Genomic DNA, 27,530 nt, shown 5'->3' with positions numbered 1-27,530 from the left:
AAACAACTTGTTGGGGATAATGTAACATACGCCATTTAGCAGACACTTTTATCCGAAGCAACTTAGTCATGCGTGTATAGGTTTTACATATGGATGGTCGCGGGAATCGAACTCACTACCCTGGCGTTACAAGCACCACCAACTGAGCTACAAAAGACAAATGATAAAAAGCAAGCACATGACCATCAAATTACTAGAATAATCTTCAACTTTATAAGGTAAATGTCAGCCATTTTGGTCTGGGAGTTGGTCAACCATGGTTCGCCAGTGCTATAAGATAGTGTAAAATAATGCATTTGAAGAATGTGTTTGTTAGCTAGCCATCCAAATGTAGAGGAATGATTCCATGCATTTTTCCAAATACCAATATTCAAGTCAATCCACAGACATACAATACACAGGCTGAAATCAGTTGATAGGACTTTTGTAAATTCATGTAGATGTACCGAATAAAAATCAGTTCAATGTGCATTTTCTACTCTACCCATGGTCACAAAAACTGTTGCATTAAATAGCAACAGTTATAATAATACACCTGCTAATAGTTCACATATACAGTGGGGGGGGGGGGGGGGGGGGGGGGGGGGGTTATTATGGATAATAGCGAGAATTTTTATTTGTCAAATAGAATATCTATTGGAAAGCCGCAGCAAACTCATCACCGTGCACTTTCACCACCCTGTGATTTTTATAACCTAATAAAATGCTAAGTTTCCCCAAGTCGTAGTGAGACAACCACACAACATATCTTCGTGTGACTCCAGGTTTACGTTATTAAATCATTATTTGTGCATAAAGGTGTTTCCATCACCATTTTCCACATAATTCATGTTACTGACAAATCTCACCTTGTCTAGAATATTTTGTTGACATTTGGAAAGTTTACTGACAAATTTGCTTTTTCCATCAGATCTGTCCTGACATTTTTTATCTGACATGTGCATTTTGGTTCATATTTAATAACAATGTAATTCCAATAAAGGCACAGGGTAAGTGAAGAAAAAATATTTTCACTGCCTTGAAACCACACTTAACTTAGAAAATAGTTACACACATTTTGTCCCAAAAAAGTAGTGGCTTTATTATTTGACTATTTCATGTATTATAAGTGCGGAAAAAAACAAACATTTAAGATAGTCAGAATCAGATTAATATATCCAACAGGGATACAAGTGTCTGTTAGAATCAAAGTTTTAGGGTTACAGTTAACTTTTAGATCCTGCCATTCTGAATGCAAACATGATGATTGTCAAAACCCTATCCTGATGATAAATATTGATTCTGCCCAGTGTACTCTGAGCCAGGAGTTTAAAGTCCTGTGCAGACAGTAAGATATGGACACTAGGTCATAATGAAAGGTCAGTTTTTTTGGAGGGGGGGGGGGGGGGCAGGTGTTCATGAACGGTCAGTATTGGGAGGCAGATGGATGCCAAGACTGTGCAGCAGGTTAGAGGCAGGCCCAGCCAGCCCAGCCTGGGAGCTCAGAGACTCCAGGAGGTTAGTGACCAGGTTAAGGTCTATGTTCAGGGGCTGGATCTCCTCCTCAACCTCACCCAGTAGATCCTCCTGGCCAGGGCCTGCTTTACTGGTGTCCTGCTTGAACCATAGAATAAAATTGTTATTTAACATATTTCTATGCAACTAATTCAACTTATGCAGCCTCTCTCAAATAACTCTTTACAGAATTTGCACACAGCCACAAGAAGTAATAAATATCCACAACTCGGACTTGCCTGCTGGTTGAAGCTCTGTCCGATGTTTGTGCCCATAAGCTCATGGTCCATCTCATCCATGTACTTCCTAAGATTTTCCAAAGCTTCTGGTCCTACTCCTAGCGGTCCAGTAGGACCCTTCACTCTATCATCATCATCATCATCATCATCGTCATCATCTAGGTCGTCTGAGTCCAACTCCTCATCCTTAGCCCCTGAAATATTTACATAGCATATAGTTGAAAAGTACAGACTAGACAGGTCCCGGCATTATGCAGCAGGTTAATCAATAACTAGGGTAAGGGCCGGGCCTGTCTTTTTTTAATCCATAACTAGGGTAAGGGCAGGGCTCGGGTATCACTAACATTTTGAAGCGGAGCCATTTGCGCATATACTCTGCTGTGCAGTATAAGCATATCAAATAAAATGTTATTGGTCACCACATATTTAGCCGTTATTGAGGATGTAGCGAAATGCTTCTGTTCCTAGCTGCAACAGTGCAGTAGCATCTAACAATTCACACAAATATAAAATAATGGAATTAAGAAACAAATTTTAGGACGAGCAATTTCAGAGTGGCTTTGACTAAAATACAGTACATACACATATGAGATGAGTAAAGCAGTAAGTAAACATTATTAAAATTGACAGTGATTCCATGTCTTTGTATAAATGGCAGCAACCCCTAAAGTGCAGGGTTGAGTAGCGGCTTCTGACACCAATTTAACAGTTTGAAGGCCTTGATAGAAGCTGTTTCTCAGTCTCTTGGTCCCAGCTTGATGCATCTGGGGCGGCAGGTAGCCTAGTGGTTAGAGCCAGTAACCGAAAGGTTGCTGGATCGAATCACCGAGCTGACAAGGTAAAAATCTGTCGTTCTGCCCCTGAACAAGGCAGTTAACCAACAGTTCCTAGGCCGTCATTGTAAATAAGAATTTGTTTCCTTACCGACTTACCTAGTTAAAGTTTAATATATATATTTTATCTTAAACTGTACTGACTGCGAGGTGAACAGGCCGTGGCTCGGATGGTTGATGTACTTGATCTTTTTGACCTTCCTGTGACATCGGGTGCTGTACGTGGCCTGGAGGGCATGAAGTGTGCCCACGGTGATGCGTTTGGTAGACAACACGATTGCGGGAAGTGCAGTTGCCATACCAGGTTGTAATACAGCCCAGGATCGAGCATGATGGGACAAGGACAAACCCTTCCCTAACCCGGATGATGTTGGGCCAATTGTGCGCCGCCTCATGGGTCTATTTATTTATCCGTTATTTTACCAGGTAAGTTGACTGAGAACATGTTCTCATTTCCAGCAACGACCTGGGGAATAGTTACAGGGTAGAGGGGGATGAATGAGCCAATCGTAAACTGGGAATTATTAGGTGACCATGATGTTTTGAGGGCCATTTCAGAGTGGGAATTTAGCCAGGACACCGAGGTTAACACCCCTACTCTTACGATAAGTGCCATGGGATCTTTAATGGACCTCAGGACACCTGTTTAACATCCCATCCGAAAGACAGCACCCTACACAGGGCAGTGTCCCAAATCACTACCCTGGGGCAGTGGGATATTTTTTTTAGACCAGAGGAAAGAGTGCCTCCTACTGGCACTCCAACACCACTTCCAGCAGCATCTGGTCTCCCATCCAGGGACTGACCAGGACCAACCCTGCTTAGCGGCCAGCTGCGACAAAGCCCCGGATCTGTAGTGACGCCTCAAGCACTGATGCAGTGCCTTAGACTGCTGCGCCACTAGGGAGTCACTCAACTGTGCATCTGTAAAAGTTGAGCGTCTTAGGAGGCTATAGAAAATTGGTTGGGCCCCTGAGATTGAAGAAGCGCTGCTGCGACGTGGATAGGGGCTTGCTCCCTCTGCTGTTTCCTGAAGTCCACGATCAGCTCCTTCGTTTTGTTGACATTGAGGTGGCCTCGTCCATTGCTGGTAATCAGGCCTACTACTGTTGTGTCGTCTGCAAACTTGATTGAGTTGGAGGCGTGCATGGCCATGCAGTTAACGGGTGAACAAGGAGTACAGAAGGGGGCTAAGCACACACACCCTTGTGGGGCCTGTGTGTTGAGGATCAGCGAAGTGGAGGTGTCGTTTCCTACCTTCAACACCTGGGGGCGGCCCGTCAGGAAGTCCAGGACCTAGTTGCAGTGCGGGATTCAGACCCAGGGCTCCAAGCTTAATAGTGATCTTGGAGGGTACTATGGTGTTGAAGGCTGAGCTATAGTCAATGAACAGCATTCTTACGTAGATATTCCTCTTGTCCAGATGAGAGCAATGTGATTGCATCGTCTGTGAATCTATAGGGGCGGTAAGCAAATTGAAGTGGGTTTAGGGTGTCAGGTAAGGTGGAAGGGATATGATCCTTAACTAGCCTCAAAGGACTACATGATCACAGAAGTGAGTGCTACAGGGTGATGGTAAAATAAATAAATAAAATGACTTTTAACTAGGCAAGTCAATTAAGAACTAATTCTTATTTTCAATGACGGCCTGTTCAGGGGCAGAACGACAGATTTGTACCTTGTCAGCTAGGGGATTTGAACTTGCAACCTTCCGGTTACTAGTCCAACGCTCTAACCACTAGGCTACCCTGCCACCCCAGGGTAATTTAGTTCAGTTACCTTTGCTTTCTTGTGTAAAGGAACAATGCTGGACAGCTTGAAGCGAGTGGGAACAGCAGACTGGGATAGGGAGAGGGAGAGATTGGGAGAGATCCTTAAACACTCCAGCCAGCTGGTGTGCGCCGAGGACGCAGCTGGGGATGCCGTCTGGGCCCGTAGCCTTGCAGTGGCACTTACCACGCTAGTCTTACTCACATTGGCCACAGGGCACAAGAGCCCACAGTCCTTGGGAGCGGGCCGCGTTGGTGGCACTGTTATCCTCAAAGCGGGTGAAGGAGTTAAGCTTGTCCGGGAGCAAGACATCGGTGTTTAAAGCCAGCTCATACCTGCGCAGGACTCTAACGCAGGCCACCATCTTCAAGCTAGTTCTACTGTGACATATGGGAGTTCATAAAAAAGTAGCCCTTATTCAACTACATACCCAGTAGTCTGTCCAGTGCACCAGCCATGGATTCTGGATCAAACCTGAACAGCTCATTTGAATGGGACCTATAATAAACAAAGTCAAATTACACATATACACGCACACCTGAATACCCATTACAGTCAGCTAGCGTACATTAACGTTCTATACCGTATTATTGCATAGCCCTTTACGTGGGAAGCTAACTGCTAAGTAGAACAGTGTGGACAGACAGTGAATCAGCCACTCAGTCAGTCTAACCAGGGTAGTTCGGCCCCCTCGTGTGAAGACATGGCGTTGATGAAGTTCTTCATGCCCTGAGTTACAGCCACCAGGCTGTAGCTGCCCTCCTCCTCCCCTTTCTCACTCCTTCCCCCCTGCGTATGTTTGGTCAGGCTGGGCTCTGAGCCACCCAACCCCACTCCACTCCCCTCTCTTCCCTCCAACAGATGCTCCAGCTCCTGGGCTGAAATATCCAGCCAACCTTCACCTGGACATGGGGGGGGGGGGGGGGGGGAATAAGAGAAAAAAAATCTGTGTTGTCATCAACCTTGAGCTCATTCTAGCTTATCTTTATGGAAACAGCTTCTTTGTTCAGGGGTATGTTCACTACAGGCTGATCCCTTCCCCTAATCAGCAGTCCCAATGACTGATTTTTATCTAACATGAAGCATGCTACTTTGTGGTGTGAACATACATACAGTTCAGTGAGTGAGATATAATAAAAGTAACTTCACTCAATGCGCCTGAGCTGGTACAAGACTGACTGTTGTACTATAGTAAAGTGAGGTGTTGTACTCACTATCCTCTGGGGGTAGATGGGCCTCCAGTTTACTCAGCTCATCCAGGTTGTAGGGAGCACAGCTCTGTAATAGCTGAAGAACCTCCTCAGCTGGGGCCTTGCCACCTGAGCTACAAACACACAGGATAGTGTATTCAGTGTTTTTCCTATATGCATTTAGCAGTGATGCACTGCTAAAGCATTTTCAGTGTAAACTTAAATGACTAAAACCAGATTGAAAAATATTGCTCCATTAGCTTTTCTATAAGAATGAATCACCAAAATAAAAACTAGACAGTCAGGGAGAATATGAAATTCCCAAAATGTCATGGAGTCCATATTGATTTTGTCATGTTTGAGTCACTCAGATGGCTTATGCCATGTCAAAATGCTTAGCTTTACAACTGAAAATTCTCAGCCCCATGACGAAATGTAGAATTGCAAGAATTTGTGTTTGAAACCGCAAACTTTTTTTCTCTCTGCCCCATGGTAAAATTGCAGGAAATTAGCTTTAACAGTTACATTTGTCTCTGCAGCTAAGAGGGCCTATAAAACCACGGCATTGAAAATACCACACGTGTACCTACACACACACACACAAGCTGAGAGCACTCACCTGTGTGTTGGGGTTATTGACTGCTTAAAGAAGTTCTCTGCTGAGGTCATCAGTTTTCTGTAATGTGCAGAGCCCTCCAGCTCCCCCTGCCACAGACAATAATATGTCACCAAAAGGTATAACACTATGAATCACTGACAATTGCAATGCTAACAGTACAACACTGCTATCCTCACTGAAACACGAAATAGAGGATTCAAGAGCTCCCCCCCCCCCCCCCCCCCCCCACCCCTCCACCCCTCTTACTGGTTAACTAGCAACAGAGATTAGCAGTCTCACAATCTAAACAATTCTGAAATAATGATTTACTTTTGTTTGCAAGATTGGTAATCTTTTTTTGTCTCTTACTAACCAATAATAGAAAAATCGAAACTCTTGAACATGTGTAATCAGTTCGCTGGGTTAACTATCAGTTGAAGCAGTAACTCAAGTTCATTGATACAAAACCGATGAGCTAGTGTCTGCTAAATGTTATATCATATAAAATAAATATTACATAAAAATGTGACACATACATACACCAATTATATGCAAGCCTTGAGCCAATCACCCTTTCTGTCAGAGGCAGAGTAATGACTCACTCTGAAATAACCCTTCTTCTTCAGACTGTTCAGAAATCCTTTCCACAAGGGGTTACAGCTGATGGGAGCATCAGGGACCGATGATGGCTGTCTGCATTTGGAGCAGAGGATTTCAAAGCCATGGGCCTGGGAAGGTCAGAGACAAGAATAACTAAGAACTACACAATAAATAATTTCCCCAAGTAGTCTAAGAAATGTCAATATTGTTAGTGGGTGGGGGTGAACTCACCAGTTTCATGCCCAGCTCGTGGGCACGGTACTGGGGGTGGGACCGGGCAGGCAGGGTGAACCCACTCCTCCGGTCGGGGGTGAAATGCTGCTGCTGCATTTGGGCGTACAGGCAACGGGTGAATGTCACCTGGAAAGACACATAGGCACCATCTAAATACAGCACTAATATACCAAAACTACACTGCATAACACACAATGCAGTCGTGTTGTAATGATACCAGTACCGCGATACCAGGAAGTAAAGGAACAAAAACAGCCTTGTGTTTCCAACCAGAGTCACATTTGTATATTTCGCAAGCAATGGCACATCATATTTTACAAAAGCAGGTTTTAAAGGACCATAGAGTTTTGGTTGTGTAGTGGTCTTTTTTTGCCAAGGAAAATCTGGTATCTCAATATTGGTATCGTGACAACACTAAAATGCATACACCCGTCAACAAGTAAAAAGGCAACTTATGTGTACCGAGGTTAGGACTCGTGTGTCGGCGGGAAAGGTCCGGAACGTCCGACAGGCCTGTAGATCTACTGGATCTCTCAGGTAGAAAGCTGACACTGCCGAGGCAACCAGGTCTGGTCGCTGTGCCAACACTGTAGCGATGCCCGCAGGCAGGAAGCAGTGAGCACGGTGAAGGTTTGCCTGGATCTTCTCTGGATATCTGTGAAGCCAGAAACTTGAATGTGTGGCTAGACATACACAAATCTATATACCCTTAAATATGCATTTCTGAGTAATCATAACGCCCAAAACTACCGTCAAACAGATACCTTACAATCCCTTCAAGTCATAGCGTTGTTTCTGCTGCTTCACTCACCCCGCCAGTCTTTTCCCCAGGGCAGTGCGGATCTTGGGGCTTGCGAGACAGGCCTGTGTGTGGGATGACAGCAGTGCCAAAGCCTGGGTCACACTGGGCACTGCATCTCTGGGCAGGCCAACATCACCAGAGCGGGAGGGACAAGGCAGGATGTACAGCTCACCTCTGTGGAGGAACACCTAGCAGAGCAGAACCAGAGAAACACACAGATTGAGAGAGACCTACAGAGAGTGAGAGCAGAGTGAGCGAGATCTGATATGCACCTCCAGAGACAACAAACAAAGGGATAGTCAGGTATGTGAAGCGATGTACAGAGAGTGATAAACAGATCGTAGTCATCACACGTAGAGATCTTACTCTGTTTTCACTGCTCTCTGGATTCAACCACTTTGGAAGATAGTCTGCTGCTTCAATCAGAAGGAACTCCCCATCATTGTCCTCTAACCTGTATCAAGTTAAAGTAAATATCAGTAGGAAAGAACACAAAAGAAGAATTGAAACCAACTGGAAGTATTACAGGGCTTTGCAGACTGTGTTCCACTCTACCTGGCAGCAAGTTCAGGGAAGGCTTGTGTGATTTGGAGGAGGAGGTATACGATGAACCACTCATCCTCCACACTGTCCCCAAACACAGTGCTACCTCCAATGTGTGCAGGAACTCCCCCTGCAGGTACAATCAAGACACCACCATTCAATCAGTCAAAGGTTGAAATTAATTTATATAACAAATACTTAAAACCTTGAAGAACATTTGTATCCAGATCAGGACAAGTACTGTACCTTTCTCAGTGTGGTACTTGAGGTTGAATGGCTGCTGTTGCCAGATATGCCGCATGAGGAGAGGTGCAACCTTGGCCAAAATCTCCTCCACTAGGTGTTGCAGACATAGTTCGTCAGCCTGTGTGTCTGAGAGGTTTGGCTGAACCAAGAAAAGATCGTACTGGACCATGTCCTCTTGCATGGCTGTTCTCCTAAGTAGGTCCATAGTGGGGATGGTTTGATGAACCTATGATATGAGCAATAACAAGAGAAGTGATGTTTCTTGACTTTGATATCAGCAGAGACTGTTGTAGGTCAGGACATTGTGACATACAGTGCATTCAGAAAGTAATCAGACCCCTTGACTTTCTCCACATTGTTACATTAGCCTTATTCTAAAATGTATAAAATACATTTTCCCCTCATCTACACAATATCCCATAATGACAAAGAGTAAACAGGTTTACAATTTTTGCAAATGTATAAAAAACTGAAATACCTTATTTGCATAAGTATTCAGGCCCTTTGCTATGAGACTTGAAATTTAGCTTTAGGTGGATCATTTTTCCATTGACCATCCTTGAGATGTTCTATACAACTTCATAATAAAAAATGACAATAATGAACCTTTATTTAAGTAGGCAAGTCAATTAAGAACAAATTCTTATTTACAATGACTGCCTACCCCGGCCAAACCCGGACGGCGCTGGGTAAATTGTGCGCCGCCCTATGGGACTCCCAATCACAGCCAGATGAGATACAGCCTGGATTCGAACTAGGGACTGCAGCGACGCACTGAGACGCAGTGCCTTAGACCACTGCGACGAAGTGCCTTAGACCACTGCGTCACTCGGGAGTCTACCTGTGGTAAATTTAGTTGATTGGACATGATTTGCAAAGGCACAAACACACCTGTCTATACAAGGTCCCACAGTTGACACTGCATGTCACAGCAAAAACCAAGCCATGAGGTTGAAGTAATTGTCCGTAGAGCTCCGAGATAAGATTGTGTCGAGGCACAGATCTAGAGAAGGGTTCCAAAAAATATCTACAGTATTTAAGGTCCCCAAGAACACAGTGGCATCCATTCTTAAATGGAAGTAGTTTACAACCACCAAGACCCTTGGCCAAACTGAGCAATCAGGGGGAAAAGGGTCTTGGTCATGTAGGTGACCAAGAACCTGACAGAGCTCCTCTGTGGAAGTAGTTGTGTCTCCTGACCCCTCCTGTCTCAGCCTCCAGTATTTATGCTGCAGTAGTTTGTGTGTCGGGGGGCTAGGGTCAGTTTGTTATATCTGGAGTACTTCTCCTGTCCTAAATCGGTGTCCTGTGTGAATCTAAGTGTGTTCTCTAATTCTCTCCTTCGCTCTTTCTTTCTCCCGGAGGACCTGAGCCCTAGGACCATGCCCCAGGACTACCTGACATGATGACTCCTTGCTGTCCCCAGTCCACCTGACCGTGCTGCTGCTCCAGTTTCAACTGTTCTGCCTTATAATAATAATATTAATAATAATAATAATAATAATAATAATAATAATACCATGCTGGTCATTTATGAACATTTGAACATCTTGACCATGTTCTGTTATAATCTCCACCCGGGACAGCCAGAAGAGGACTGGCCACCCCACATAGCCTGGTTCCTCTCTAGGTTTCTTCCTAGGTTTTGGCCTTTCTAGGGAGTTTTTCCTAGCCACCGTGCTTCTACACCTGCATTGCTTGCTGTTTGGGGTTTTAGGCTGGGTTTCTGTACAGCACTTTGAGATATCAGCTGATGTACGAAGGGCTATATAAATACATTTGATTTGATTTGTCCTTCTGGAAGGTTCTCCCATCTACAGCACTCCACCAATCAGGCCTGATGGTAGAGTGGCCAGACAGAAGCCACTCATCAGGAAAAGGCACGACAGCCCATTTGGAGTTTGCAAAAAGGAACCTATAAGACTCTCAAACCATAAAACAAGAAATTATGGTCTAATGAAACCAAGATTTAACTCATCCGCCAGAATGCCATAATCAAGTCTTGAGGAGACCTGGCACCATCATGAAGCATGGTTGTGGCAGCCTCATGCTGTGGGGATGCAAAGTAAAGAGAGATCCTTGATGAAAAGTGCACTCAAGACCTGGCCCAGCGAGAGCACAAATCAAATCAAAGTTTGTCACGTGCACCGAATACAACAGGTGTTAGTGAAATGCTTACTTATAGGCTCCAACCAATAGTGAAAAAAAAGGTATTAGGTGGACAATAGGGAAGTAAAGAATACAACAGTAAAAAGACAGTGAAAAATAACAGTAGTGAGGCTACATACAGACACCGGTTAGTCAGGCTGATTGAGGTAGTATGTACATATGGTTAAAATGACTATGCATATGATGAACAGAGTAGCAGTAGCGTAAGAGAGGGGTTGGGGTGGCACACAATGCAAATAGTCTGGGTAGCCATTTGATTACCTGTTCAGGTGTCTTATGGCTTGGGGGTAAAAACTGTTGAGGCCTTTTTGTCCTAGACATGGCACTCCAGTACCGACTTGAACCCCCTGTGCAGCAAAGCTTCCCATCCAACCTGACAGAATCTTCAGCGAAGAAACTCCCCGAATACAGGTGTGCCAAGTTTATAGCGTAATTCCCAAGAAGACTCAAGGCTGTAATCGCTGCCAAACGTGCTTCAACAAAGTACTGAGTAAAGGGTCTGAATAATTATGTGAACGTGAGCAGATTATTTTTGTGCAAACATTTTTTTTTAAGAAAAAGGTTTTGCTTTTTCATTATGAGGTAGTGTAGATTAAGAAAAAAACAATTGCATCCATTTTAGAATAAAGCTGTAACGTAACATGTGGAAAAAGTCAAGTGGTATGAATACTTTTGAGTGCACTGTATGTACAATGACATTTGAATGATAACTAATTGAATTATAGGAAAATAAACTATTTAGCTCGTCCTATATCGATTAATGTAATGATTTGCTAACGTTAGCTAACTGTTAAAGTAAACTCTAGGGTTCTAGTTTGGACATGTTTGGACCTTGCTATCGTGGAATGATGTAATTAGGCCAGCTAGCTAAATGTTTGTTTATGTAACTGCAATTGAGCACATGCTATCTTGATCGCTCAAAAAGCACATGCTATCTTGATCGCTCGAAGTCTTCAATGTATAGGCCTAAACTACAAATTACAGGATATTTAGAAATGAAGTCATGACAATAAAAGTAAGCAAACTGGACTGATAGCTAGCTAGCTAACGCGATACCATACTAGTCAAAGTGTCTTTACCATGATAAATTCACGTTAGTGACAGTTCTGAGAGCGGTATTACCTTGCCTTGTTTATTGTGTATCTGATATAACGTTGGTCTTCAAGACGGAGTCCAATAAAATTACAACTAGTCGTAAAGCTCTGTCGTTCTCATGCTGTTTTTAAGACAGTTTTTGTCCTACCATTAATACATCTCGGCTATAAAACTAGTTTTACTATGGTTCCTATATGAAACGGATTTATCTCAGAAATAATGATTTACTGCTATGACAATGTGCTTTAAATGTTAAAATATTGACCAAACATATAATGAATCAATAGAACATTTGTAAAATGTACATAAAATGTGGAATTACAACAAAAATATCAAAATAAATATGTGTGGTCAAAATTCCCCCGTGAGAGACGGATAGAATTTAGGAGCGCGATAGGAAAATCGCACAGAGCATATGGATTTGTAGTCTTTTATATTAAGGAGAAAGCTCATATGAGACGAGATAGAAATGTATTTCCCATCAGGCCTATGGATTGGGTGTCCATAACATCCTTGTTGTTGTGGCAATAATCCTCTTTAGTAGTAATGGATGCTGTAATATTGTTATATATTATTACACTTGCGCTGAAACATAAAAACACATTTGTAGGCCACGGTTTGTTTGAAATATTATATTGTAGATCAATACATCTCTTTCTCAGTTATCTAGAGTAACTACTTTAGCTAGCTAGCAAGTTAGCTGCAATTACTGTTAGCCTCAATAAGTTCAGTAGCAACGAGGCCAGATAGCTAACGTTACAGCAGCTAGCTAACTTGCAAGTGTGTACGTATTGACCTGCGGTCGGGGAAAAATGGCAAACCTCTTCCAAAAGACAAAGTGGGGACAGGAATCAGAGGGATGCACGACGAGAGAGGACACACAGGAGGGCATGAGCCGATAAACAGAAAAAGGAGAATGATTTCGCGATACAGCAGGAGAACAGTATCGCACAATCTTGAGGTGTAAGTAAAGCAAGCTTGTTTACTAATGACCAAGCGTATCATTCTTTGCTAACAGTCATTTCTGTCATACGAGATTCTGATTTGGTAGCTAGCTAACCTAGATTGACTAACGCTACATTGTTGGTAAGTAATAGCTAACGTTAGCTAATGCACAGTCCATGATCGTATGACAATGTAAAGGAGAATGTATTGATCAGATCACATTTTTGACAGCCCATCTGTCACACCAAGGTCAGTTGCCTCCACAAAGGGATGGGATAGGATAATGTTTAATGCTTTAAATTGATTATGTAAAGTCCCACCTCATGCTTCACTCCTTGTTTGTTTGGGATTAGTGTATTTTTTACAACAATACATATCAACCTACTATAGTATTAGAATGAAATATCTATGTATCTATCGATGCTATTGCTTACTCATGTTTAATAAATCTGTGTTTTCCTTTCTCTGCAGTCGGGGCATATCCCGAAGTAGCCTTGACCATCACCCTCTCCCAGAGGAGGTAGACAATGACTTCCTCCCCCATTGCCTCCTCCATGACCTTCAGGAAGCTGTCTCCACTTACAACAGGTATGACCTGTTCTCAAAGAATCGGCCGGGCGATACCAAGTACACTTGTAGGGAGCAACAATTTTGCTTTCACATATCCCGTTTAGATGCGTGAAGGCAAGGAGACAATAAAGAGGGAGGTAGCCAGTTAGTTACATAATCTGGTCTAAATTATTCCCTCACACACTCGACAACACACAACACTGTAATGTACAGCAACATGTAAACAATGTCTGTCCTCTTCTGCAGCTCGGAGATGACATCTGCAGCCTCTCGCCGGTCAGACTGTCCAACGGCCACTACTGGAGACACGACGCGGTCCTGGTCTGGGATCCACAGCTACACAGAGACGGGTATCTCTACAGAGAGGAGCTCTGTCTTCTCCTGGGGCTATGATGTGAGTCTCGCCTCACCTTCTCAGCTGGATCTTACCATTCAATTGCCCTATGTTCTGAGTATCAAGCGCTTATGTTGCCTTCAGAACGTATTCATACCCCTTGATTTATTCCACATTTTGTTGTGTTACAGCCTGAATTCAAAATGGATTATATATATGTTTGTTCTCACCCATCTACACACAATACCCCATAATGACAAAGTGAAAACAGGCTGTGATTACAGCTGTGAGTCTTTATGGGTATGTCTCTAAGAGCTTTGCACACCTGGATTGCAGAATATTTGCACATTATTCATGTCAAGTTGGTTGTTGACCTTTGTTTGACAGCCAGGTCTTGCCATAGATTTTCAAGGCAATTGAAGTCAAAACTGTAACTAGGCCACTCAGGGACATTCAATATCATCTTGGTAAGCATCTCCAGTGTATATTTGGCCTTGTGTTTTAGGTTATTGTCCTGCTAAAAGGTGAATTTGTCTCCCAGTGTCTGTTGGAAAGCAGACTGAACCAGGTTTTCCTGTAGCATTTTGCCTGTGCTTAGCTCTCAGTTTATTTTTATCATAAAAACTCCCTTATCCTTGCCCATAACATAACATGATGCAGCCACCGCCATGCTTGAAAATATGAAGAGTACTAGTCAATGGTGTGTTGTGTATTCATAATGCTTTATATTCAGGGCATAAAGTGAATTTCTTTGCCTCATGTTTTGCAGTTTTACTTTAGTGCCTTATTGCAAACAGGGTGCATGTTTTGGAATAGTTTTATTCTGTACAGTCTTCCTTTTAACTCTGTCATTTAGGTTAGTATTGTGGAGCAACTACAATGTCGTTGATCCATCCTTAGTTTTCTCCTGTCACAGCCACTAAACCCTGTAACTGTTTTAAAATCACTGTTGGCCTCATGGTGAAATCCCTGAGAGTTTCCTTCCTCTCCGGCAACCGAGTTAGGAAGGACGCCTGTATATTTGTAGTGACTGGGTGTATTGATACACCATCCAAAGTGGTATTAATAACTTCACCATGCTCAAAGGAATGTTCAGTGTCTGCTTTTTTACCCATCTACCAAAAGGTGCCCTTCTTTGCGAGGCATTAGAAAACCTCCCTGGTCTTGGTGGTTGAACCTGTGTTTGAAATTCGCTGCTCAACTGAGGGACCTTACATATATTTATATCTAAGGATCGAATCCCGAGCTGACAAGGTAAAAATCTGTTCTGCCCCTGAACAAGGCAGTTAACACACTGTTCCCCGGTAGGCTGTCATTGTAATTAAGAATTTGTTTTTAACTGACTTGTGTGGGATACAGAGATGAGGTAGTCATTCAAAAATCATGTTAAACACTATTATTGCACACATTTTTACTGTTGAACAATTATAGGCTTACCATAACAAAGGGGTTTAATACTTATCGACTCGAGACATTTCAGCTTTACATTTGTATTTAATTTGTAAAAAATAAAACAAACTTTTACATTATGGGGTATTGTGTGTATGCCAGTGACACGATCTCAGTTTAATCCATTTTAAATTCAAGCTGTAACACAACAAAATTTGGAAAAAGTCAAGGGGTGTGAATACTTTCTGAAGGCACTAGCTAGGCCTAGCCATGCTGAATGCTACAACAGTCTTTTATACAGTTTTCAATTAAATTAGCCTTATCATATTGTATTGTAATGACTTACAGTCTACTCTGTCTGCAGAGGTCAGTTCCCTCATGGTTTCACTTCATGGTGATTTTTAGCTTTCTAGAGCTTGCCCTCAGAAACTTTATAAAAACTCCATTATGTATTTACACACAGCCATGTCCTCAGAATTCCTCATAGGAGTCATACTTCTATAATCCTAATTTATATTCTACAGTAAACACAACCTGCCTGTGCAGGCACACACTCTCTGTCTCTCACAAACATATGCACATGATACCAATTACTCCAGCACGATCACTCATACACTGCCACACACACAGTTCCCTGGGAGCTCTAGGAGCCCATCGCCTGCTGTGACATAAACGACTCTCAGCGATGTGCTGCTAATATTTGATTAGCTTGAAAAGCAACTGCCTTCTGTCATAGTGTTCCTCTGCAGGGCCTCCTCTCTCTCTACCTCTCTCCCTCCCTCCATCCCTCAGGAATTTGACAAGGTGGCGTCGCGACAGGTGCAGCAGATGTTTGAGGAGATTGACGAGGAGCTTTATGAGGGGCGGGGTGGGGCACATCTACGGGGGCTGCAAGATGAGTGCCATCAGTGGGCCTTCAGGTTCCCTCACCTACGGTGGGTACTCACCCTACTCCCCCCTCACCTCTCACACACTGTCACACATTACTGCCACTCTAGCCTTGTTCCTACACTATTCGCCTGCAAATGTATCACTGAAAGTACTTAGGGTTCAATAAAGGTATACCCCTTAAAAGAACAGTCCAACTTGAAGGTACCTAAGATGAATCTGATTTAGATTTGTTTTCAAACCTGAGAAGAAACTACTTGCCACATAATTATAGGCTCAAAGCCCTTGGGCCCCATTCCCAATAAGATATCATAAACCATTGGCTCAGTGTGTGTTTGGGGGGGTTAATACATTTTCCTATCGGTTTGATTCATTTAGGTTGTAATCACTGTTTGACCCCCTCCACCCTGCTATGTGAACCCACAGGATTCTGGGTAGTCAGCTGGTGTGTCCCAATGACGAGGGCTTCCAGTGGTACGCCACTTCAGGGGAGGGGACCGGGACAGCCAGCAGCAGTGGAGCTGGACAAAAGGACAGCATCAGTAGCAAGCCCCAGGACAAGGACAAGCCTGGCCCCTGCACAGAGTGAGCACTGACTACTGATGCTGTTAACCCATCAATTATGGATGTCCGTTTGCTTTGTGGTTTTGTGACCTACATACTGTGTGGCTTGTCAAACAGCAAGTCAACTTAAGTAAGTCAGCGTGTGTAAGTTACAATGCGTCAGTTGCGATTTTAGCATGTAAATCTTGGTGGGACAAATCCCCCCACGTTTTTTTAGATGCATGCCAGCAAACCCACAACACAACACTTATCAATATATTAATTGCAATATAACTGACACACTTAGGGCCTACATAAAGCTGTCCCAACACCTTACCACTGCTACACCTGGCTATCAGTGGAGCTTGTCTGGCAGCGAAACAGTTCATTCAGCCTCATTTAATGCCTTAAAAAAACACAGCTGATATGGCTGACTTGCTTAAGCAAATGTGGTTTCTACTAACAATTGAGATGTACCAACAAAGGCATAAGGGTTTTGCGAGCGGATAAGAGGCAATCCTTCATTTCGATTAAGACATTAATGAGCGAGCTAGGACAGCACTTTTGAAATGTACAGCGACAGAATTGAGATCACGGCCGTTCTTACAGTGTTCTCCCTGTACACCAAGTCAGAACCGTAGGTTAAATAAAGGGGGCATATAAGCAGACAATGAAAGCTCTTACAATATTCAATGATTACATCCTCTAAAACCGGCTACAGGCTACATGTGCACCACCAAGTCAGAAAAGTAGGTGAAATTAGGAGGGGAGTCAGGACCAAATTATTAAGGTGAGGCACATGGGCTACTAACAGCTTATTACACAACATACACTTAGTATTACTTTCTCAGCTACAGTATACATATCTCCCAGGCATATTACATAATTTATGCAGCAGCATACAATACATTTTTTGACTCACCTTGTTGTGCTCACTTGAACAAGAAGGTGGTGCAGCGGTCCATCGTGGGCAAATTCTGTCATCAAACATCGAAGTCTGGCATTCTCTGGATTTATGGTTCTTTCTTCAAGACAACTGGGAACTCGGGGGGGGGGGGGGGATCATGATGACATCAGTGATCTTCAGGTCGGAGCTCTAGAAAGACGCCCGAATTCCAGACTTGCAATTCCGAGTTAGATGAACATTCCAAACTTATCTTTTTTAGCTAGTTCTTTTCAGAGTTCCCAGTTGTCTTGAACTAACTGAAGTCAGATTTCCCAGTTCCAAGTTAACAGTTGTTTAAAGCGAGGCAGAAATCATGCTGGATTGACAGCATGGACAATGTTGAATGTTTATCATTTTAAGCTTGGAAAAGAGACCCTTAAACCCAGAATTGGGACCACACACCCACTCCACTGACTAGCAGGCTAGTGATTGCTTTGAAATGCTTGCAGTTAGCCACTGATTCCTTCCAAACCACTCATTGTTGAGTTTGCAATGTCCAACTTGTTATGTAATGTTTATGTCCAATGTCCAATACATTTTATCTATAATTTCACTTCATTATTTCTCTTCATATGACAAGGATTAAAACTACTGGATTAAGTAGATTGTCGACTTGATTCAATATTTTAAAAGTATGATGTTGACATGATCAGTCCAATCAAAGCTGCTGTAGATATAATGTGGTTTGATATCATTTTATCTGTGGGCAATGACCTTGAGCCTTCTTGGATGGGCACTTCTAATGTAACTCTAATTGCAGCACCCAAAGGGCTTGCATTTTCGAGCTCTACCCTTAGATTTGGCGGTGACGTAGTGTCCCAATGAGTGACAGAACACTGAGCCAATCACGGCTCAACTAGAGAACGTTACCAACACCTACGCTCCATATTTTCCGCTGGCTGCCCCACCACCACAGAAAGCATTGAGCCAGGCCTTACTCAAGAAACCGAAAAAGAGAAGTTTGTATGTGGCTTGATTATTAACTCATTAAAAATAAAAAAAAATAAACATTTTTACATTGCTTGCAAACTCATGTGACACTTATTAATGCCAAAATAACATGCAAAACAGGCATCCCCCCCAAAATATATAAAATAATATGTATTATTTTTTAATTTTTTTTGCAAGGCGTACATGTACTGGCTAGGCTACTTTGGCTAGCCAACAAATTAGGACTGATGCTTTTTAGGAACCGTGTTGTTTGTGTGTCCAGTCTGTGTGTGCAAGGTAGGACGGCTGTGCTGTCCAGGCCCAGTGAGGATGTTGACCACCCCCCTGGTACTCCTAGTGGATCCAGAGGTCATGACAGGCCCAGGGTGATCGAGGCGGAAGGCCTGATGGAGGAGTACCTGGCCTTTGACTGCAGGGATTTGTGGGTCACCTCCCGGCTCTCCTGTTTAGTACCCTCCAGTATATCTATAGGGGCATTTCAAACACTTTACAGTATGGTGCAGTTGATTGAGCTTGTTGCCTACTTTTGGGATTACCCTAAGGGTACCAAGTAATCTTAAACCAAGCTCTGTATTTGACAGTATTTTACATAACTTTGCCCAGGTCTGTTGTGTTGATGGTTTAATCTATGGTTTGACCTTTACAGGGATGACAAGTGGGAGCGGGGGTGCATGGGGGCTGGTCGGCGGTGGTACGGCCTGCCTCCGGTGTCTCCCTACCGCTGTCGCAGACAGGCAGTCCTCGACCTGCTGTTTGACGATGTGTGGCGAGAGCTGTTTGGCTGGATGGAGGAGCTGGTCCGCAGGCACTGGGAGGGCTGTGTGTCAGGTAGAACCACAGGGCAATGTCTTATAGGCAACGCTGGGTCATACATTAGTGTTCTGTTACTCAACAAAGAGACTTGCAATTTACTTTTAAACCAAGAAATCCATCATTGCCAAATGATGCCATACCCACAGCATAATCTGTTGCTTGAGCCTGTGTTGACAGTATTTTGCATCCTCTTTTTGACAGATGATGAGAAAAATGCAGTGAACTTCAGCCCATCCCAGTCAGATGCTCAGAACCCTTTCCTGCTCCTGTCCACACTGCCCACTCTGCTCCCCAGGCTGAGCCAGAGCAGGGTGCCCCAGCTAACAGGAACACCGCAACCCCAGGTCAGTGCCCTGAGAGGGGCGAGAAGGACCACCAATGGGTTTACCTCTCCGCAGAGTGGAAAATCCTACTGTTAGGATGTAGGATTTAGATCAATAGGATATATTACTAAGCACTGTGAATGGACTATAATAACTTTCAGATTAGTTTGAGAGTTTAGGCTTAGTTTTCAAAACTGGAAACACAGTCACACACTGATGCTGAATTTTTTCCCCTGCTGTCAGGACTTTTTCTCATTCTGTTTTAAGGCTATCAGATAGTTCATTAACTTGAATCATTTTTTCTTTCCTTCTTTTTGCCCCCTACTCTTTCTTGTTCCTTGGTCTGTTCCACACCCTTTTAACCACCAATCTGTCCTTCCTTACTACCTCCTTTTCTCTCTCTCACTCTCTCATTTGGTCATCCGTTTTTCCCCCCAAAGACCACAAAATCAAGGGGCTCAAAGCACAAGCCCAGACGGAAATCCAAAAAGCAGAAAAAATCATCTACCATATGCAACTCTCACCCAGAGGCAAAATGTTGCCGATCGACGCCATCCACAGCGGCATGTTTTTATTCATTCTTAGACTGAATGTGCTTGTGCCTGTTTAATAACTCAAACCATACCAATTTTAGTCACTTTCTTACTTCTTAACCAACTGTTGAGTGTCTGAAAAAAAATGTACACCCGTCTCTGTCATTTTTAAAAATGTATCAATGACAATTTTGGAATGCTTTTACTTACTTAATTCTTGCTTTAATTTACTTTTTTGTCTAATTGTTTGTTTGGTCTCAAGTGGGTGGTTGTAGGTCCTCTCCACTTGGTTGCATGTAGAAACGCTGAGTTGGGGCTAAGGTGACGTGCAAGTGTCCATAGTGATAATGAGGTGGCTGTAGTCTTTTTTAGGTGAATGACCACTTTAGGTGAATGACTCTTACTCTGTATCGGCTTCTGCCACCCTCCCTCCTACAGTTCAGTCGGGTCCCAGTAGAGGCGGCGGTGACACATCACAACCTCAACGAACTCATAGTCATCCACGGCATCCCCCTGCAGCAGAGGAACCTGGGAGTGATGGAGAGAGCCCAGTATGGAGACCATAAGTACTGATCATACTCCTGCTGATACTATAATAATCTTTATTAGTATTATTATTTAGTATAAGAATCTTTTGTATTATTATTTAGAATAAGAATCTTTATTAGTAGAGTGTAGCATTAGGAGCTAACTCTAGGGGTCAACCACTATTATTACTGATTACCTTATTAAATAAGAGTTGAAGAGACTGTTATTAGCTATGGATATGTAGGTGTGTATGCATATCTTACTTTGAGTAAAGGTTAATTGCTTCCTTTTCCTTCTTAGGGACCCTGAGGAGAGGGTGATGACCCATAGGCCAGGGTCCACCGTGATTCCGTCTAGCAAGCTACGTCCTCGCCGGGTGCTAGAGCAGAGCTCCTCCTCCCTGTCCCGCCCTGCCCAGTCGGCGAGACGCCGTAAACCGCCTCCACGCACCCTTTTGCCCTTGGTTCCCAGCCTGACGCAGTCCAGTGCCGCTGGCTCCATGGATGAGGTCATCCGTGGAACGCGCCTGTGAGTTAACTTAGAGGGTTACCCAATCTCCATCTGGTCCCTGTCCTCCTCCATGTACACCCCTCCTTCCTCGCTCTTCTTCTATCGCTCTGAAGCTGGAGAACCGTCTGTGCAGAGAGATTACTTTGAAAGCGGTTTGCCTTTTAACTTGTGCCTTGTGGCGTTCTGTTCAGCAGAATGGAGGGAAGGGATGTGAGGAATTGTGTGTGTGTGTGACTAGCTAAGCACCCTAACAGATGAACTTGTCATGAACCTTGAGTGGAACAATATCTGTGTGGAGCATATAATTTACCCTTGTGTGGAGTGAGATTTCAGTCTGCTCCATGTTAAAGGGACTTGTGTAACTTTATAGAAAGCGTGGAAGGTGAACAGAGTTATTACTCTCTCCAGACCCACAGCCAGTGACCGCCTGGCCTCTCCTCCGATGCCTCTGAGCAGGAACACACTCCTTCCTCCCATCGGCACTGGGGACGCTGAGCCCAGGCACTCTGGACAGCACTTCAGACCTACTCAGGTATGGGACGAGTAAAACTGCATACTAGTTGTACATCTTGAACTGACTTGATAAAACACTTAATACTATCACCTGCTAATAACGCAATTTTATTTTGTGTAGCGGCATAGAGACTCGTCCAGTCGTGCCCACAGTGCTGTTACAGATGAAGCAGGTAGTTTGTTTCCTCGGGATCGGCTTCATCAATTGGATGTATTCTCCCGTCCCAACACCACCCACACCTACAGGGTATGGCTATAGTCACACATGGTAGTCACACATTATTACCACTACAGCATGATTTTGGTATATTTTGTAGGATGAATGTGGAATATGTTTGCCTGCATCCCAGTCAGTGAGATTTAACTCTGGGTTCTGTTGCAGTCAGACACCCCTTACCGCCGCTCCTTCACGGTTCTGGACAACATTGGACAGGGACGTCCTGGCAGGGCATCTGTGGGTACAGGTGGGCACCTCGTTTTACATTGCATACTGTACACAGTTTCTACACATTTATTTTTGTGACCGACTGATTGAGTCTCTGTCTGGTATCCTGGCAGACTCTCTGTGCATCGGAGTGACGGGCATCAGTTTGGGAATCAGCAGCTCCTCCTTCCTGGACTCCTTTGCCCACCACCCCCTGGGCCACTCCCCCATTGAAGATGAGGAGGAGCCTGATACACAAGCCCCTCCCCCAGGTCAGTAGGCATCTCCAGTGGTCCTCATCATTTCTAAAAGGCTGTGGCTGCGGATCTGACTTCTCACGGACCTTTATTTACCCAGACTACAGATCCCGAAGCTTCTACGCTTGTGTTTATTCACTACTTTATGCTTTCTCTGTTCTACTTGTAAAGAACAGTCTACTCTGGCGAACAGGTCTCATTTAATAAAGTTATATCAAAGCTGAATCAATGTCTGCAAGATCACATAATAAAAAGTCATAGTATAACATTACTGTAAGACAAAATCACCACTGCATTTTTCTTTCATGTGGCCAAAACTCAACAGGGTGCGCCACTAGGCAAAATACACAGGTAGGCTATGCTACAGTTTGCACCATTTGCTCAAAAATGTGCTCACTGAACATCATTCAAAACACCACTGAACAACTCAAGATGATCTAAATGCATATCCCCATGAAACTGATTGAGATAAAATGGTTGGTAAAACTTGAAATGATCATTCACGATTGATTGGGAAATGTGAAGGGAAGGAGACCTCAAAAATGTGCTCATAAAGTAGAGGTAAAGAAGCACATACGCAGAACGGACGGTGATCCGCACATGCCCCGACGCTTCGGGACCTTTAATCCGTGAAAAAAAGATCTGCGGCCACTCCGTTAATAAAACATGTCGCTGGGTTGTGTTTGGTAATTAAGTATGTTTATGAGAGAGTTCGGTCGTAGCCTCCGGTTACGAGGAAAGTAGTTATCTTCAAATAGAGACGAATTTGAGTATTAACTATCAATGCTCATTAACACTTGTCTTCTTTGTCCTGATCTCCTCTCTTCTCAGCTCTACTGGTGCCTGTTTCAGTCCCAGCAAGCTCCCACAACCGGGGTGGCTTCATGTCCCGCAGTAGCAGACCTGGGTTGTAGCTGCTTTGACCTCACCCACCTCCACCTTCTCTAACCACACTCTCCTCAGCACAGCAGGGTGCAAGCCCTGCTTCCAATCCCAACGGTGCCCTCAAACGACACTTTATACAGAAGCAGATCTTTTGTACAATGTACTGTTTGGTGATTTTATTTATTGATGCTTTTTGTTTTTCGAGAGCCTTATTTTTGTATTTTGGAACTCTCAGCTTACCTGGCTGCCAAAGATAGTAAACTGTCTCATTTACCACCTGTATGTCGGTATGTACTCTACCGTTCAAAAGTTTGGGGTCACTTAGAAATGTCCTTGTTTTTTTAAATAAAAGCACATTTCTTGTCCATTAAAATAACATTGAATTGATCATAAATACAGTGTAGACATAGTTAATGTTGTAAATAACTATTGTAATTGGAAACTGCAGATATTTTTATGAAATATCTACATAGGTGTACAGAGGCCCATTATCAGCAACCATCACTCCTGTGTTCCAATGGCACGTTGTGTTAGCTAATCCAAGTTTATAATTTTAAAAGGCTAATTGAACATTAGAATACCATTTTGCAATTATGCTAGCATAGCCGAAAACTGTTGTTCTGATTAAAGAAGCAATAAAACTGACCTTCTTTAGACTAGTTGAGTATCTGGAGCATCAGCATTTGTGGGTTCAATTACAGGCCCAAAATGGCCAACTTCTGAAACTAGTCTATTCTTGTTCTGAGAAATGAAGGCTATTCCATGCAAGAAATTACCAAGAAACTGTACTACTCCCTTCACAGAACAGCGCCAACTGGCTCTAACCAGAATAGAAAGAGGAGTGGGAGGCCCCGGTGCACAACTGACCAAGAGGACAAGTACATTAGAGTGTCTAGTTTGAGAAACAGATGCTTCAAGTCTTCAACTGGCAGCTTCATTAAATTGTACCCGCATAACACCAGTCTCAACGTCAACAGTGAAGTGGCGACTCCGGGATGCTGGCCTTCTAGGCAGAGTTGCAAAGAAAAAGCCATATGTCAGACTGGCCAATAAAAATAAAAGATGAAGATGGGCAAAAGAACACAGACACTGGACAGAGGAAGATTGGATAAAAGTGTTATAGACAAACGAATCTAAGTTTGAGCTGTTCGGATCACAAAGAAGAACATTTGTGAAACGCACAAAAAAATGGAAAGATGCTGGAGGAGTGCTTGACACCATCTGTCAAGCATGGTGGATGCAATGTGATGGTCTGGGTGCTTTTGTGGTGGTAAAGTTGGAGATTTGTACAGGGTGAAAGGGATCTTGAAGAAGGAAGGCTATCACTCCATTTTGCAATGCCATGCCATACCCTGTGGACGGCTCTTAATTTGAGCCAATTTCCTCCTACAACAGGACAATGACCCGAAGCACAGCTCCAAACTTTGCAAAAAAGATTTAGGGAAGAAGCAGTCAGCTGGTATTCTGTCTATAATGGAGTGGCCAGCACAGTCACCGGATCTCAACCCTATTGAGCTGTTCTGGGAGCAGCTTGACCGTACGTAAGAAGTGTCCATCAAGCCAATCCAATTTGTGGGAGGTGCTTCAGGAAGCATGGGGTAAAATCTCTTCAGATTACCTCAACAAATTGACAAGAATGCCAAAGGTCTACAAGACTGTAATTGCTGAAAATGGAGGATTCTATGACGAAAGCAAAGTTTGAAGGACACAATTACTATTTCAATTAGAAATCATTATTTATAACTTGTCATCGTCTTGACTATTTCCTATTCATGTATGTTTTAATGGAAAACAAGGACATTTCTAAGTGACCCCAAACTTTTGAACGGTATTGTGTGTACTGTGTACTGTACCTATGGTTTGGATGTATATGTGTGAATGTATATTGTCTGTTCTTTTCTCTGATCTATCTCTATACTCTTAAGTGATTCTATGCAGGTAATGGGAAGTCAAAAGCATTTTGCACACTGACACACTTCGTCAGGCTGCTTTGTACTTTTCTAAGGACATGATTTTTTATTTTCCCATGTATAAAAAGACGAGCACAAAACCTCTGGGTTTCACATAGCATACCTTAACAGGAGGAGACAAGACAAGCTTTAGACGCTAACTAAATGGGTAGGTATTTGGTGTTTTCCTCACAAGCCTTTTTGTGATGAGGGCTTAGTGTAAGCCACAGGAGACATGTGAGGGAATAGAGGGGCTGTATTAGTACTGGGACCTCACTGCAGTAGAAGCCATATGTTGTTTTCAGCAGAGGGACTAGCTGAGCCTAGATCAGTCAGGCAATTTTTATATAAATACGTGAAAGATGTGTGACTAGAGGGCATGCAGGTAACAAGTTTTAATCCTAATTTGACCTTCTACCTTGTCTTAACTTCAAGGTTTTGTGCAGGGAAACGTGTAAGATTTCTGCTAAATGTAATAGGGTTTTATAAGCACATTTATGTTTCTAGTCCCTTGTGCTTAACACAAGATATATTGGCGCTCCTTTGCATTTCCTAATTATGACTGAGATGGAAGGTTTTTATGTATATTTTCCAAAACAGAACTGCAGGTCCCCTTCTATTTCTATGGCTTCAACAACAGTCAGGAGCACCAACTAACATGGAGGTATTTGACTTCTTTATAGAGTTAGGTTGCACTGGATGGTCTCCCTTGTAGATGGCATTAATAAAGCTTGAAATGCAGCATAGTTCTGTATGGATTCCTTTTGAAGTTTATCCCAGAATCTTATATAGAATAATAAAGATGTGTATTCAAATAAATATAATTATTGAATTGCCTCTCAAGGCTCTTGGATTATTCACCGTAACATAAAACACCTCAAATACAAAATGCTATGTTTGACATGTGATAGTATCTTTATACACTAGTACTTTATAACTATAAATTCGACTTACATTATAACAGGATAAAATTGCACTAACTAACAACTAAGTAACATTTGGTGTGGATGCATATGGAATACACAAGTTGCTGCCAACATCAATCTAAAATTACTTGCAACACTAAACAAAAATATAAACACAACATGTAAAGTGTTTGTCCCGTATTTCATGAGCTGAAATAAAAGTTCCCAGAAATGTTCTATAAGCACAAAAAGCTTATTGCTCTCCAATTTTGTGCACAAATTTGTTTACCTACCTGTTAGTGAGCATTTCTCCTTTGCCAAGATAATCCATCCACCTGACAGGTGTGGCATATCAATAAACTGATTAAACAGCATGCTCATTACATAGGTCACCTTTGCTGGGGACAATAAAAGGCCACTCTAAAATGTGCAGTTTTGTCACACAACACAATGCCACACGTCTCAAGTATGAGGGAGTGTGCAATTGGCATTCTGACTGCAGGAATGTCCACCAGAGCTGTTGCCAGAGAATTGAATGATCATTTCTCTACCATAAGCCACCTCCAACGTCATTTTGGAGAATTTGGCAGTACGTCCAACCGGCCTCACAACCACGGACCACGTGTAACCACGCCAGCCCACATCCGGCTTCTTGACCTGCGGGATCGTCTGAGACCAGACCCTGAACAGCTGATGAATGTGTGGGTTTGTACAATCAAAGAGTTTCTGACAGTTTGTACAGAAGTTATCTCAGGGAAGCAGGCATAAGCTACGGACAACAAACACAATTGCATTTTATCGATGGCATGCACAGAGATAATGTGACGAGATCCTGAAGTCCTTTGTCGTGCCATTCATCCGCCATACATCACCTCATCTTTCAGCATGATAATGCTCGTCCCCATGTTGCAAGGATCTGTACGCAATTCTTGGATGCTGAAAATGTCTCAGTTCTTCCATGGCCTGCATACTCACCAGACATGTCATCCACGGAGGATGTTTGGGATTCTCTTGATCGATGCCTACGACAGCGTGTTCCAGTTCACACCACAGGTGCGGAGATCATCCGTTCACCTACTTTGTGTCTCTCAAAGACACGGTTGGAACCAAAATTTGGACTCATCAGTCCAAAGGACAGCTTTCCACCGGTCTAATGTCTATTTCTCGTGTTTCTTGGCCCAAGCAATTCTTTTTTTCTTGTTGGCGTCCTTTAGTACTGGTTTCTTTGCAGCAATTAGACCATGAAGGCCTGATTCATGCAGTCTCCTCTGAACAGTTGATGTAGAGATGTGTCTGTTACTTAAGCTATTTGGGCTGCAATTTCTGAGGTGCAGTTAACTCTAATGAACTTAACCTCTGCAGCAGAGGTAACTCTGAGTCTTACTTTCCTGTGGTGGTCCTCATGAGAGCCAGTTTCATCATAGTCCTTGATGGTTTTTGCGACTGCACTTGAAGATACGTTCAAAGTTCTTGACATTTTCTGAATTGACTGACCTTCATGTCTCAAAGTA

The 27,530-nt window shown here is 43.2% G+C and overlaps 2 protein-coding genes across 14 annotated transcripts; one reads left to right on the top strand and one right to left on the bottom strand.

The window, feature by feature from the left end:
• Positions 1-1,055: 1,055 nt before the first annotated feature.
• LOC139381466 (ecdysoneless homolog (Drosophila)) lies at positions 1,056-11,981 on the bottom strand. 6 transcript variants are annotated; one of them, XM_071125030.1, is made up of 14 exons: positions 11,841-11,981; positions 8,550-8,775; positions 8,316-8,433; positions 8,127-8,214; positions 7,770-7,948; positions 7,421-7,613; positions 6,956-7,084; positions 6,727-6,852; positions 6,146-6,231; positions 5,551-5,660; positions 5,010-5,238; positions 4,767-4,834; positions 1,734-1,927; positions 1,056-1,593 (listed from the first exon to the last, which is right to left on the bottom strand). In XM_071125030.1, the coding sequence occupies exons 2-14, from the start codon at positions 8,752-8,754 to the stop codon at positions 1,396-1,398; spliced, it is 1,923 nt and encodes a 640-aa protein (XP_070981131.1). In that variant the 5' UTR covers positions 8,755-8,775; positions 11,841-11,981; the 3' UTR covers positions 1,056-1,395. The 6 variants fall into 6 exon arrangements, with proteins under 6 accessions (XP_070981131.1, XP_070981128.1, XP_070981127.1 ...); XM_071125027.1 differs by having other exon boundaries at positions 1,056-1,596; positions 11,841-11,972; XM_071125026.1 differs by having other exon boundaries at positions 10,980-11,959.
• Positions 11,982-12,273: 292 nt separating this feature from the next.
• Positions 12,274-25,952, top strand: LOC139381179 (protein FAM149B1-like). 8 transcript variants are annotated; one of them, XR_011628532.1, is made up of 17 exons: positions 12,318-12,776; positions 13,230-13,346; positions 13,575-13,722; positions 15,844-15,986; positions 16,366-16,524; positions 18,642-18,800; positions 19,026-19,207; positions 19,394-19,536; positions 19,956-20,078; positions 20,487-20,614; positions 20,877-21,104; positions 21,495-21,618; positions 21,721-21,846; positions 21,982-22,063; positions 22,158-22,295; positions 23,112-24,201; positions 24,581-25,942. XR_011628532.1 is itself a non-coding variant. In XM_071124593.1 (16 exons), the coding sequence occupies exons 1-16, from the start codon at positions 12,673-12,675 to the stop codon at positions 23,192-23,194; spliced, it is 2,172 nt and encodes a 723-aa protein (XP_070980694.1). In that variant the 5' UTR covers positions 12,318-12,672; the 3' UTR covers positions 23,195-25,952. The 8 variants fall into 8 exon arrangements, 6 of the variants coding, with proteins under 6 accessions (XP_070980697.1, XP_070980698.1, XP_070980694.1 ...); XR_011628533.1 differs by lacking the exon at positions 19,956-20,078 and having other exon boundaries at positions 12,274-12,776; positions 24,581-25,951; XM_071124593.1 differs by having other exon boundaries at positions 20,487-20,599; positions 23,112-25,952.
• The last annotated feature ends 1,578 nt before the right edge of the window (positions 25,953-27,530 follow it).

This window comes from Oncorhynchus clarkii, chromosome 23 (genome assembly GCF_045791955.1).
Source record: "Oncorhynchus clarkii lewisi isolate Uvic-CL-2024 chromosome 23, UVic_Ocla_1.0, whole genome shotgun sequence".
NCBI lineage: Eukaryota > Metazoa > Chordata > Actinopteri > Salmoniformes > Salmonidae > Oncorhynchus > Oncorhynchus clarkii.
Note: the sequence above shows the minus strand (reverse complement) of the source record. Positions and strands in the feature narration are given on the sequence as shown.

Coding starts and splice junctions, on each gene's coding strand:
- LOC139381466 (XM_071125025.1), bottom strand. CDS start 11,039: ATGTCTAGGACAAAAAGGCCTCAACAGTTTTTACCCCCAAGCCATAAG. Junction 8,215..8,315: donor TTCCCTGAACTTGCTGCCAG/GTAGAGTGGAAC, acceptor AACTTGATACAG/GTTAGAGGACAATGATGGGG. Junction 7,614..7,769: donor CTGGGGAAAAGACTGGCGGG/GTGAGTGAAGCA, acceptor CTGGCTTCACAG/ATATCCAGAGAAGATCCAGG.
- LOC139381179 (XM_071124592.1), top strand. CDS start 12,673: ATGCACGACGAGAGAGGACACACAGGAGGGCATGAGCCGATAAACAGA. Junction 20,079..20,486: donor GATCGACGCCATCCACAGCG/GCATGTTTTTAT, acceptor TCCCTCCTACAG/TTCAGTCGGGTCCCAGTAGA. Junction 22,296..23,111: donor TACACAAGCCCCTCCCCCAG/GTCAGTAGGCAT, acceptor CTCTCTTCTCAG/CTCTACTGGTGCCTGTTTCA.